Raw genomic sequence first — 10,673 nt, 5'->3', positions numbered from 1 at the left:
GGGAGCTCTGTACTACTCCCCAAACTTCACTTTGCTGCCCACCACCAACAATAATAATAATAGCAAGTTTCTTTGCAAATGTTTGAAAATTTCTTAAAATGGAAGTTTTAAGAGATTGTTCTCCACTGAACTCTGTCTGAGAACACAGACTCAGGCCATGGGACAGATCAGTTTCCCTCGTTCTATGCAGGGCTCTCGGCCAGGGCTGTGGACACATGTGGACATGTTGGGGGGGTCATGACATCTGGAAGGGCTCCTGGCGCAGAGCGGCCGGGAGCCAGGACAGCGGCCCACGCTGTGCGTGATAGTCCCATGCAAAGAAGGCCAGTTCTGTGCAGAGGCTGACGGCACCCCTGCTGAGAAACCCTGCAGAACTGAAAATGCGAAAGCTACCCCTGATTTGACAAGGCGTCTACACCACAGCCAGCATTTATGGACAAACACAGAGATCTCATACCCGGACGAGTTTCCCACTATCGCTGATGGGAAGGAAAAAAGCCACCGAGACGTCCAGAACGTGACTTCTGCTTGTCATCAGCGGGGCCGCCCATGTCCAGAACCCTGGTCTGCTCCCAGGGTGTGGCTGTGCCATGGGAGGTCACAGGCACCGAGCAGATCCTTAGCGATCATCGTCTTCAGGGAAACCAGGCCCTCAGCCAGCCTCCTTACACGCTTCCTGCCTGGCTAAGGACCTCTTCCCCCCAAGGGGGGAGGCCGCTCACTCACAGGTAGCTGGCAGGTGCTCAGTACTGGCTGTTGGGAAGATAAACTGGTGCGGGACAGAGTCTCCCAGCGACAGAGTGTGGGATGGACAGAATGGCTGCCAAGGCCAGCTACGTCTGGAAGCCCTTTGCTTCCAGTGACTAAAGGGCTCAGATTCCGGCTGTGGGGACACACGGGCTCACGGGGCAATGGGGGCCCCTCTGGCACTAGCCTGCCTGGTGGCCACTCCAGTATGCAGATGGTCCCCACGTGGTGATGGGGTAGGGCGCGACAGGCCCAGAGGTGTGAGATCTGCCTCTGGGGTCCCCGGGACTCTTCTGGCCCTGCTGCAGCTTCCCCCCAGCCCTGAAACATATCTCAGGGGAAGAAACGGGCCTCGGCAGGTCAAGAAATACTCGCTTTTGGGCTTTTTATGTGGCCTTCAAAGCACTTTGCAAACAGTGTTCCAGTCACTTGGACGAGGAGGCCTAGGGACAGACGGGGCAGGTCCAAGCCCGCTGCAGCGCCGACTGGGTCCCCTTCTCCCTCCTAAGCTGCGCCCCTGCCACCCCGCCGCGGGGGCAGGGGCCCGGTCTAGGTCCCGCCATCCTCCAGCACCTCCACGTGCCGGTACGACTTCCAGGCCTGCAGGTTGCAGCTCTTCAGGATGGCTCCCAGCTGCTTCCCGGGCCCCACCTCGAAAGTCTGGGGGAACTCCGTGCCCCTCTTCCTCTCGTAAATGGCATGCATCGTCTGCTCCCACTTCACCGGGGAGACCACCTGCCGCACCAGCAGCTTCTGGATGTGTCTGGGGTGCATGTATCTGTTCCCGTCGACGTTTGAGTGGACAGACACCAGAGGCTTCCTGACACCGATCGACTTTAGAACTTGTTCGAGGGGCTCCAAGGCCGGCTCCATGAGGCGGGTATGGAAGCCCCCGCTAACGGGCAGCATCTTGGTGCGCCTGAAGTGATACTTGGAGGAATTCTCCCGCAGGAACTGCAGCGCCTAGAAGGAAAAGAAAGGAAGTTTCAGCCAAGGACATCTTAGGGGAGGAAACGCATGGCGAGGCGGCTTCCCCTGGCCCCGGTTCTGCGGACAGAAGATGCTATGGGCACCTCCACATGCTTCACCCCGCAGACAGGTTCGAGGACGGGCTCCCTTCCCTCTTTGTTCCAGTACAAACCAGTCATGTACACGGTGGCCCAGAAGTCCTCCTCTGGGGCCGTGACTGTTCACACAGCCCACCCGGGCAGGCGGCTGAAAGGCCGAGGCTGGGAGCCGTGTCCCCCCCAGCTCCCCACTCTAACTCAGCCTCTCGCCGTCTGTCATCCACAAAATGAGCATGATCGCAGCGGCTTCGCGCCGTTGCTGGGAAGCGATGGGACGGGAGGTGTGAAGGAGTCTGACAACGTGAGAGCACACTGTCTAGTGTGAGTTTTCAATTATAAGCCCGCTACCCTTCACAGTTTCTAACAAGCCCGTTTTCTTACTACGCCGTAACCCTCGAGATGAAAATTCTGGAGACTCCAAGCCTCGTGTCTTTTGATCAGAAGCCCATCATCTGAGCTTACTCTAGACAAGAAAGGAGCTCTGTCTCCTGGAAGCCAAAAGCCTTGCCTTGAGGGGCGTCTCAGCTCAGACGGGGCCTCCCAGGCTAAGAGGCCCAAACTGGGCCCTGTTTGCAAACAACACAATTCACAAATATTTTTAAAATATTAGATATTCTTAAGAGACCCTAGGCCTCCAGGACACGGCCTGGGGCCTGCCATCCAGATGGCCCTTCTCGCCGAAGGGCGTCCTGTGGCTGATCTGTCTGTCGCCATCTCTCTGACCCTGTCTCTGGCCTGTCACCAGCCGCAGCGGCGTTCGGGCTGGGCCTGCTGTTCCCGGGACGACTGAAAGTGAGTCAAGGTCCCAGCAGCTGCCTGACCTTGGGTGATTGTGCCTTACCTCTCCTTGCCTCAGTTCCCTCATCTAGAAAAAGGGGAGCACCCTAGTTATCTCACAGGTTATCAAGGTAAACTCCGGTGCCCAAGTGCTACGTGACGGTTAGCAATTGTCTTGTATGCCGAGCCCATCCAGGTCCACTGGAAAAAAACCATGTGATGGGATGGCTGCGTGTGCCCCGATGGCCGCATGTGCCCCCAGAGGGCAGGAAGGTTTCGGGTGTCCGGCTGGATGGCACTTGCTCACCCGTCTCTGTGGGCCCCGCCCTGCAGGAGGCCAACGCATCATTTCAGCATCTCCAAGTGCCTTCCACATTTAAGGCCTGTGGACTCATCCAGCCCACACCCTAGGCGGGGCCCACAGGAATCAAGGCCAAGGCCACAGCCTCAGGGCCCAGGAGGCAAAGGCCAAGGGTTTTTTGTCCCATCATCCGTGGTTGCAAAGGGACCCTCCTGCTCAGGGAAGCCCTGCCCTCACCTGAGCTCTCTGCTTTGGCACCGAAAGGCGGACGCTGAGAATCCGAGGGGTCGTCCACCCGCGCACCCAGCTGTGCGGGGGCTGCGCGAGGAGATGCCAGCCCTGGTTTGGGGCCCCTCCCCACCCACTTCCGGGGTTTCCAAGGCCACTAATGGGAACGAGCAATGAGCTCCGCAAGCAGCGTGGGGCCACTGTCACCCACCGTCCTATCCTCCCAGGACTGTCACGAGAGAGACTCGCTGGTTAGAGGAGATTCACACAGACACCGGGCAGACGGGCAAGGCCTCATGGGATGGGAGACGGAGTGCAGCACCCATCACACCACCATGGGCTTCCTAGTGTGGGTGGGACAGTTCCAACATTCTCTGTGGATTGGGGTCTAGGAAGGCTGTTCCCATCAGCACCAACCTCCAGATGTCCTGATATCACCCGGCAATCAGGAAAGAGGTAGTTGGCCACCTCGCACACGGGGCTCTCTATGCCCAAAGTCTTGCAGTGCTCCTGGGCTTCCAAACACGCGATGTTGAACTTGGACTGAGGCTGGCCGAGGACAGACAACATCCCGCTGGGGACAGCTTCCGAGGCTTCCTGCATGGCCTCAGCTCGGACTTTCACTGCATATAAACCTATCCAGAAAGAAGTGCATTTGGAAAAAATCAGGGCATGTGGGGAAGTGGGGGAAGCCCAGATCTGCGAGACAAAGCACGAGTTCACACAGCGTGCTGGAGATGCGGACCTGGTAGTTACCAGCAGTCCCCAGGGCCATGGTTCTTCCTCTCTCTATCTACTTTGCCAAGACGGCACCACCATCCTGAGAGGCAGGTGCCGTCCTTGGCACTATACACGTGAAAACACGGAGTTCGCAGCCTTAAAGCTGGCTTGCTGTGGGATGGGGGTCCTTAGCCAGGTGTGATTTTGCCTCAAGGCAAGGTCTGGGGGCACTTGTGATTGTCACAACAGCCGAGTGTGTGTGTGCGTGGAGGGGGCAGGTACGTTTGCTACGGACATCTGGGGAAGTCAGGGATGCCGCCCCACATCCTACAATGCAGGGCCCCACCACCAAGTTAGTATCTGGTCCAAAATGTTGACGGGCTGCCGGTGAGAAAGCCTGGTGCGGGGAGCGGGGTGCACAGGAGCAGACTCTGAGCCACATACAGTGTTTTGGACAAGTCATGCCCTTTCCGGTCAAATTTTCAGTTAGCAGAATGAGGAGGATACTATCTAATCTGCCTGGATTGTTGCAAAAACTGGGAATGAAAGTTTCAATACCACAGCAGTCCCATACATCAGGCTTTACTGCCCCCACTTGGAGCTGGAGAAGCTGCCACTGCCAAGGGCAATGGAAGAGCAATGCAGAGCCCCTGGTGCGTGCAGCTCAAGTGCAAGGTGAGAGGTCTGTGCCCGGGGCAGGCAGCTCCCACGATCATGATGTAAGAAGTCCTGTGACGACTGGACATCTGTCCTCCCGGTCCTGGGTCTGCTCCTGGGCGAGGGGATGACGGGGCCAAGGAGAGGTTAAGGGACTAGTCCAGAGTTTCCTGGGACCACAGAGAGGCTCTGAGGGCACAGCCTGCTCCCCTCCTAACACACCTGCTTTCCCTCAGCACCTACATACATTTGTACTGGACTCTTGGCCCCTTACACAGACAGGGAGCAAACTGCAGAGCAAATACAATGACAGCAAATACAATGTCTCGGAAGTAGCCGAGAACCCACAGGAAAGTGGAGAGGGCACGGGGAAGTCCTCCTGTGCAGGCATTAACAACTGCAAAATGTCAAGTGAGAAAACAAAGGACATACACAGGCTCTAGCTATGCATTTACGTGCGCAGAAAACTATGTGTGTATAAAAGTTTTATTTGGAGATGTGCATATGCAGCATTTTTTAGCATTTCCTTAACGGTGCCATAATGCTGTTATTTTAAAAGCACCCGAAGTAAAAAAAATAAAACACTGAAGTAAAATAAATACATAAAATACAATGTTTCAAATGTGTAGTTCACTGGTAAACCACCAGCCGGCTCTAGTTTCAAAGCTTGCCCTCCTTCCATAAACACTCCGTATCACTCCCCATCTCTCCTCTCCCCTGCCCTCCACCCCTGGAACCTCTAGCCGCTGTCTCTGGATTTGCACATTCAGGACATTTCACACAAAAGGGGCCTCCTGTCTCACCGAGCAGGCTTTGAAGGCTCATCTGGGTGGTGGCGCGCAACAGCCCTTTATCCCTGCTACGGCGGAAGGACACTCACTGCACGGACCGAGCACGATTTGTGCTGATGAGGGGCATCTGGGCTGTTTCCACCTTGGAGCTATTCTGAACACTGTTGGGAATGTTTGTGCACAGGTTTCTCTGTGTGGACGTATGTTTTTATTTCTTAGGCATATTCTGCAGAACCACTGGGCCGTACGGTAGTTCTGTGGGCAACGGCTTGACCCGTCAAACTGGTTTCCACAGTGGCTGCACCATTTTACACTCTCTAGCCACGTCTGCAGGTCCTGTTTTCTTTCCTTTGTAAGATTTTTATTTATTTATTTGGGGTAGGGGAGAACACAAAGGGAGAGTGAAAGAGAGAAGCAGGCTCTCCGCTGAGGAAGGAGCCTGATGCGGGACTCGATCCCAGGACCCTAGGATCATGACCTGAGCTGAAGGCAGCCGCCGCTTAACCGACAGAGCCACCCAGGTGTCCCTGAGGGTCCGATTTGTTCACATTCTTGCCAGCACTTATTCTTATTATATATTTTTTAATCGAAGCCACCCTAGTGGGTATAAGGTGTGGTTTTGATCTGCACGTCCCTAATGATTAGTGATGCTGAATATCTCTTCGCATGCCTGTTGGCCATTTCTATAGATCTTCTTTGGAGAAGGGTCTGTTCACATCCTTTGCTTCTATTTAACTATAAGCAAAACAGTTTAACTGGTTTCACTATGAGCAAAAATCTTAAGTGAAACTAGTATGCTCACGATCAAACATTCATTTACTTTTTCACTCCAGGACTATCTGCTGGCCATCTGTCCCATGACCGGCACTGGTGCTGTGGGAGTGGACTGAGAGCGCCCAGGACAGGGTGGGGGACAGTCAAGCAAGCAGAGTTCAGGAGACTACGAAAAGAAAATCCCCGGCGAACCCTTCAGGCTTAAAAGAGATTCAAAGGTAAAGTTTGGTCCTCCCAACGTCATTCTCGCCCATGTGCTCCCTTCTCCATCACCCGAGTGGCTCCAGAATTATTTTTGGCAGTGTCCTTGGTCCCCAGCGAACCCAGCAAGAAAACACCCCGGCACAAAACCAAACCCTTCCTGTGTACCTTCAGAAAATTCCATGGCTCCAGCAAACACTAGGGCTGCAAATTCTCCCACACTGAATCCAGCAGCAGCAACACAGTTCTCAATCACCTGTAGTGACAGATGCAGGACATGAGGCCAAAGTCTAGGGGTAGGGGCAAGGGGTTCAGTCCAGGGCTCTGCACTGCAAGCCGGCAGGGTGTTCAGAGGCTCAGGGAGCCAGGAGTGGGGAGCCACCAGCCTGGGGCTCTGGCTAGAAGAGGATACAAACAGAAGAGGCCTTGACAAGCCCTGAACCAGCCCTTTTACTGATGAGGAACTTTGCCGGCAAGGTTGAAGCCCGCTGCCTGATTCTGGTGGAGCCGAGTCTCCAAAGCAGGGCTCTGGATCCTTCTGTATCTGCCCTGGAGATGCCTCTCAGGCCCAGGGAGCCGGAGGGAACTACGCAGAGGAGAGAGTGACTCAGTCTCTTGAATTTGATTCTTAGCTTGGGAGAGTTCCCTAACTTCGAGCCTCGGCTGTCCCATCTGCGGGATGGGGAAAGGGCAGGACCTACCTCACAGGGCTCCTGGGATGACACCAAAATAAGGTCTCTCAAGAGCTTAAGCACAGACCTGGCCGAGGGTTAGGGCTCTGTGAATGCCCACCACTTCACTAATTCCGTTACGTCTCCGAGTCTCCTTGCCTCACCCACAAAATAACTGTTTCCCTGACGGCGGTTGTTGTGAGAATGGAGTGCAGGGTTCACAGCAGAAGCTTCAGGTTTACTGTTCTGATATTATCAAATGATAACAGCCACCAATTCACACCTTCAAGTGCAGTGACATACTCACACCATCCTCTTAATGGGCCCTCATTCAAGGTTGGAGTTCATCCGTCTAAAATCATTTAGTAACAAATGACTGAGGATCATTTAAAATCGTTCAGGGGCGGGGCGCCTGGGTGGCTCAGTGGGTTAAAGCCTCTGCCTTCGGCTCAGGTCATGATCTCAGGGTCCTGGGATGGAGCCCGGGCGGGCTCTCTGGGCAGCAGGGAGCCTGCTTCCCTCTCGCTCTCTCTGTCTGCCTCTCTGCCTACTTGTGAACTCTGTCAAATAAACAAATAAAATCTTAAAAAATATTTTTAAAAAACCGTTCAGGGGCACTGATGGAACGAGCACAGGGTGTTATATGCACCTGCAGAATCCCTGAACTCTACCTCGGAAACTGATAAAACATTACATGTTAATTAACTGAATTCAAATTAAAAAAAAAATAAACACACACACAAAATAAATAAAAATTTTAAAATCGCAGCCGAGGCTCTGTAGGTGGGACATGCGACTCTTGATCTGAGGGTCGTGAGTTTGGCCCCAGGGTGGATGTAAAGAATAGTAGTAGTAGTAGTAATAATAATAATAATAGTAACTTTTAAAAAATAAGTAGAATAAAATCGCAGTCCAGCCCCGACTCCTCAGCTGCTTTCCTTGCTGTTTTCCGCTCTGCGACACCGCACTTAACACGCCCCGCCGCTCACACCACGTTTTAGTGCCCAGACCCCTCCCCTAACGCGCGGGCTGCCCCAGCGCCGCCCCCACCCCCACCCCGTTCCCTCCTCGGCGGGACCTGGACAAGCCTCCGCCCACTGCGTCCCCCGCGGGAGAGCGCGCCTGGCAGGCGGGAGCCCGGGCACAGCGCGTCCTCCCCGGCGGGCGGCGGGCCTCACCGCGGGCTGCAGGTGATGCAGCTTCTCCACGGCGGCCAGCGAGGCCACGAAGACGGCGGGCTGGCAGTGCGCCGTGCGGTCCAGGGCCTCCTGCGGCCCGTGCAGGCTCAGCTCCAGCAGGTCGTAGCCCAGCACGCTGCGGGCGGCGGCGTAGAGCTCGCGGACGCGCGGGTAGCGGAGCAGCCCCCGGCCCATGCCCACCACCTGGCTGCCCTGGCCCGGGAAGAGCAGCACCGAGCACTGGCCCGGCGGCCGCCGCGCCGCCGCCTCCCGCGGCTCTTCCTCCGCGGCCGTGGCGTCTCGCAGCAGCTCCGCCACGTCCACGGCGCGCGGCGGGGGCAGCGGGAAGTCCGCGGCGCCGCGGCGGCAACCGGCGCCCCAGCCCCGGGCCCACGCGGCCCGCGCCGCCCGCAGGCTCATGGTGAGGCCGGGGCCCGCCGCGCGTTACCGCGGCGACGGAGGCCGGGGGGCGGCGGCGCGGCGCGGTCCCTGACGCATTTCCCGCCGGGCGGGCAGCGGCACCCGGGGGCGGGAAGAAAGGTTCCGCGCGGACGAGTTCCGGCCCCGGGCGCGTAGGGAAACCCGCGCAGGAGCGAGCAAAGCCCGCGCCGCCCCGCCGTCCTCCGGCAGATCCTGAACGAACAGCGAACGCGGTGTCTCGCTCTTTCCACCTCGCCCGTGCGCGGGTGTGAGACGCTCCCGCGTTGCTTCTCGTCTGGTTTCTCAGCGGCGCCGTGCCGTCCGCCGGCGAGCAGCTCTGCCCCCGTCTCCCCTGCAAACCGCGCGGGCCCGCGGAAGTCGCCGGTTCGAGTCCGCCCCCCGGACATTTCTCAGACATCAGCTTCTTCTTCTTCTTCTTCTTCTTTTTTTTTTTTAAGATTTTATTTATTTATTTGACAGAGGGAGATCACAAGTAGGCAGAGAGAGAGGAGGAAGCAGGCTCCCTGCTGAGCAGAGAGCCCGATGCGGGGCTCCATCCCAGGACCCTGAGATCATGACCTGAGCCGAAGGCAGAGGCTTAACCCACTGAGCCACCCAGGCGCCCGACATCAGCTTCTTTGATGCCTCCCAGCCGCGCGATGGCGGGTGCCGCCATCCTCCAGCCCTGGTCGAAGTCTCCGAGACGTGAGGCGCAGGTGGTTAGAGACGGAAGCGGGATCCGAGATGGTTCCGGGCTTCGGCGCAGGGCGGGAGGCGGGTCCGACCTCACGCCTCACCCCTCCGACCCCCACCTGCCCTCTGCTCCTCTCTCGTTTCCTGCCTGCCCGCCTGCGGGCCGGGGAGACCGACAGACACCCCCACGCCCCAACACACACATAACGAGAGAGACCTAGACGGAATTACACCAGCAAAGCGACTTCAGGGAGTTTGTCTAAGAAACCGAATCGCAGACCTGGGTGGCTCAGTGGGTTAAAGCTTCTGCCTTCGGCTCAGGTCATGATCCCAGAGTCCTGGGATCGAGTCCCGCATCGGGCTCTCTGCTCAGCTGGGAGCCTGCTTCCCTTCCTCTCTCTCTCTCTGCCTGCTTCTCTGCCTACTTGTGATCTCTGTTAAATAAATAAATAAAAATCTTAAAAAAAAAAAAATGAATCCGATGCGCAGAGTCCTAACTCGGAACAGCCAATGCAGCCTTGCTTTTGACAAGGAAAAAGTGGGGGAAAGCCCTATATTGGACAAGAGGAGATTCGTTAAACGGGGTTCCGGCAAACCTATACCACTCTGTGGTCATCAGAGACGCGGAGGAGATTCTCAGGTTAAGACGTGAGCAGAGCTCACTCTGCCTGCGGAAGCCCATAAATCCGCAGGAGGGGAAACTTCTAAAGACCTTAATCCACAAGGACTGGGAGAACAGGAAAGGAAAGAACCCTTTTGAGCTAATAATAAAATAATAAATAATATAATAAATAATAATATAAAATAATTATTTTATTATCCCAGGACTCTGGGATCATGACCTGATCTGAAGGCGGAGGTTTTAACCCACTGAGCCACCCAGACGCCCCGGACAACCGAATTCTTCTGAACAGTGTGGAGAGCTAAGCCACCGTCCTCCATACAAAAGCTTGTCCTCTCAAAAGCTTGGGGACCGGCAGCTCTAGCCGCTTGTAGAGCTAAGGGTGAAAGAAGGTTAAAATAAAGAGGACTGTTTGAAGGTATCTCTGAAGAACAGATCTTTAGACCGCTGTCTCTAGCTACTAAGTGATGCCCCTCCTTCATTATGGCAAACATCTGGGGTTTAGCTCTGGAAAGGGCTGGATGGGCCAGGGACAGAGCTGAATGTGGGTACTTTGCCAAAATAGGTGAATACTGAATGCGGGGTGTTCTCCCCCACTAAGCTCCCAGAAACCCAAAGCTAGACCCTTACCCTCCACATAAGTGACTAAGGGACCCTGGGGAATCTGACTAGTCCAACAAGAAATCTGAAAGACATTGACAGTCCTGGAAGTACCCAGACAAATGGGCCCCCAGGTTCCAACTTACAGTGATGCTCAACCAACAAATGCCGTGCATAGACATATTTTCTTCCCTCCTAATCATGAGCAGCCAGCCAAGAATTCCCA

At 55.7% G+C, this 10,673-nt stretch overlaps 1 protein-coding gene across 2 annotated transcripts; it reads right to left on the bottom strand.

The window, feature by feature from the left end:
* Positions 1-77: 77 nt before the first annotated feature.
* MCAT (malonyl-CoA-acyl carrier protein transacylase) lies at positions 78-8,541 on the bottom strand. 2 transcript variants are annotated; one of them, XM_044229337.1, is made up of 4 exons: positions 8,113-8,541; positions 6,432-6,519; positions 3,538-3,755; positions 78-1,710 (listed from the first exon to the last, which is right to left on the bottom strand). In XM_044229337.1, the coding sequence occupies exons 1-4, from the start codon at positions 8,530-8,532 to the stop codon at positions 1,297-1,299; spliced, it is 1,140 nt and encodes a 379-aa protein (XP_044085272.1). In that variant the 5' UTR covers positions 8,533-8,541; the 3' UTR covers positions 78-1,296. The 2 variants fall into 2 exon arrangements, with proteins under 2 accessions (XP_044085272.1, XP_044085273.1); XM_044229338.1 differs by lacking the exon at positions 78-1,710 and adding an exon at positions 4,415-4,612 and having other exon boundaries at positions 3,699-3,755.
* Positions 8,542-10,673: the final 2,132 nt, after the last annotated feature.

Source organism: Neovison vison, chromosome 12 (genome assembly GCF_020171115.1).
Source record: "Neovison vison isolate M4711 chromosome 12, ASM_NN_V1, whole genome shotgun sequence".
NCBI classification, from domain to species: domain Eukaryota; kingdom Metazoa; phylum Chordata; class Mammalia; order Carnivora; family Mustelidae; genus Neogale; species Neogale vison.
This window is presented reverse-complemented; position numbering and strand designations above follow the sequence as displayed.

What these genes read in the sequence shown, in the direction of transcription:
- MCAT (XM_044229337.1), bottom strand. Translation starts at nt 8,532, where the DNA reads ATGAGCCTGCGGGCGGCGCGGGCCGCGTGGGCCCGGGGCTGGGGCGCC. An exon ending in TGCATCACCTGCAGCCCGCG is followed by an intron (nt 6,520 to 8,112) that starts GTGAGGCCCGCC and finishes CTGTCACTACAG; the next exon opens with GTGATTGAGAACTGTGTTGC. An exon ending in TGATATCAGGACATCTGGAG is followed by an intron (nt 1,711 to 3,537) that starts GTTGGTGCTGAT and finishes TTTTCCTTCTAG; the next exon opens with GCGCTGCAGTTCCTGCGGGA.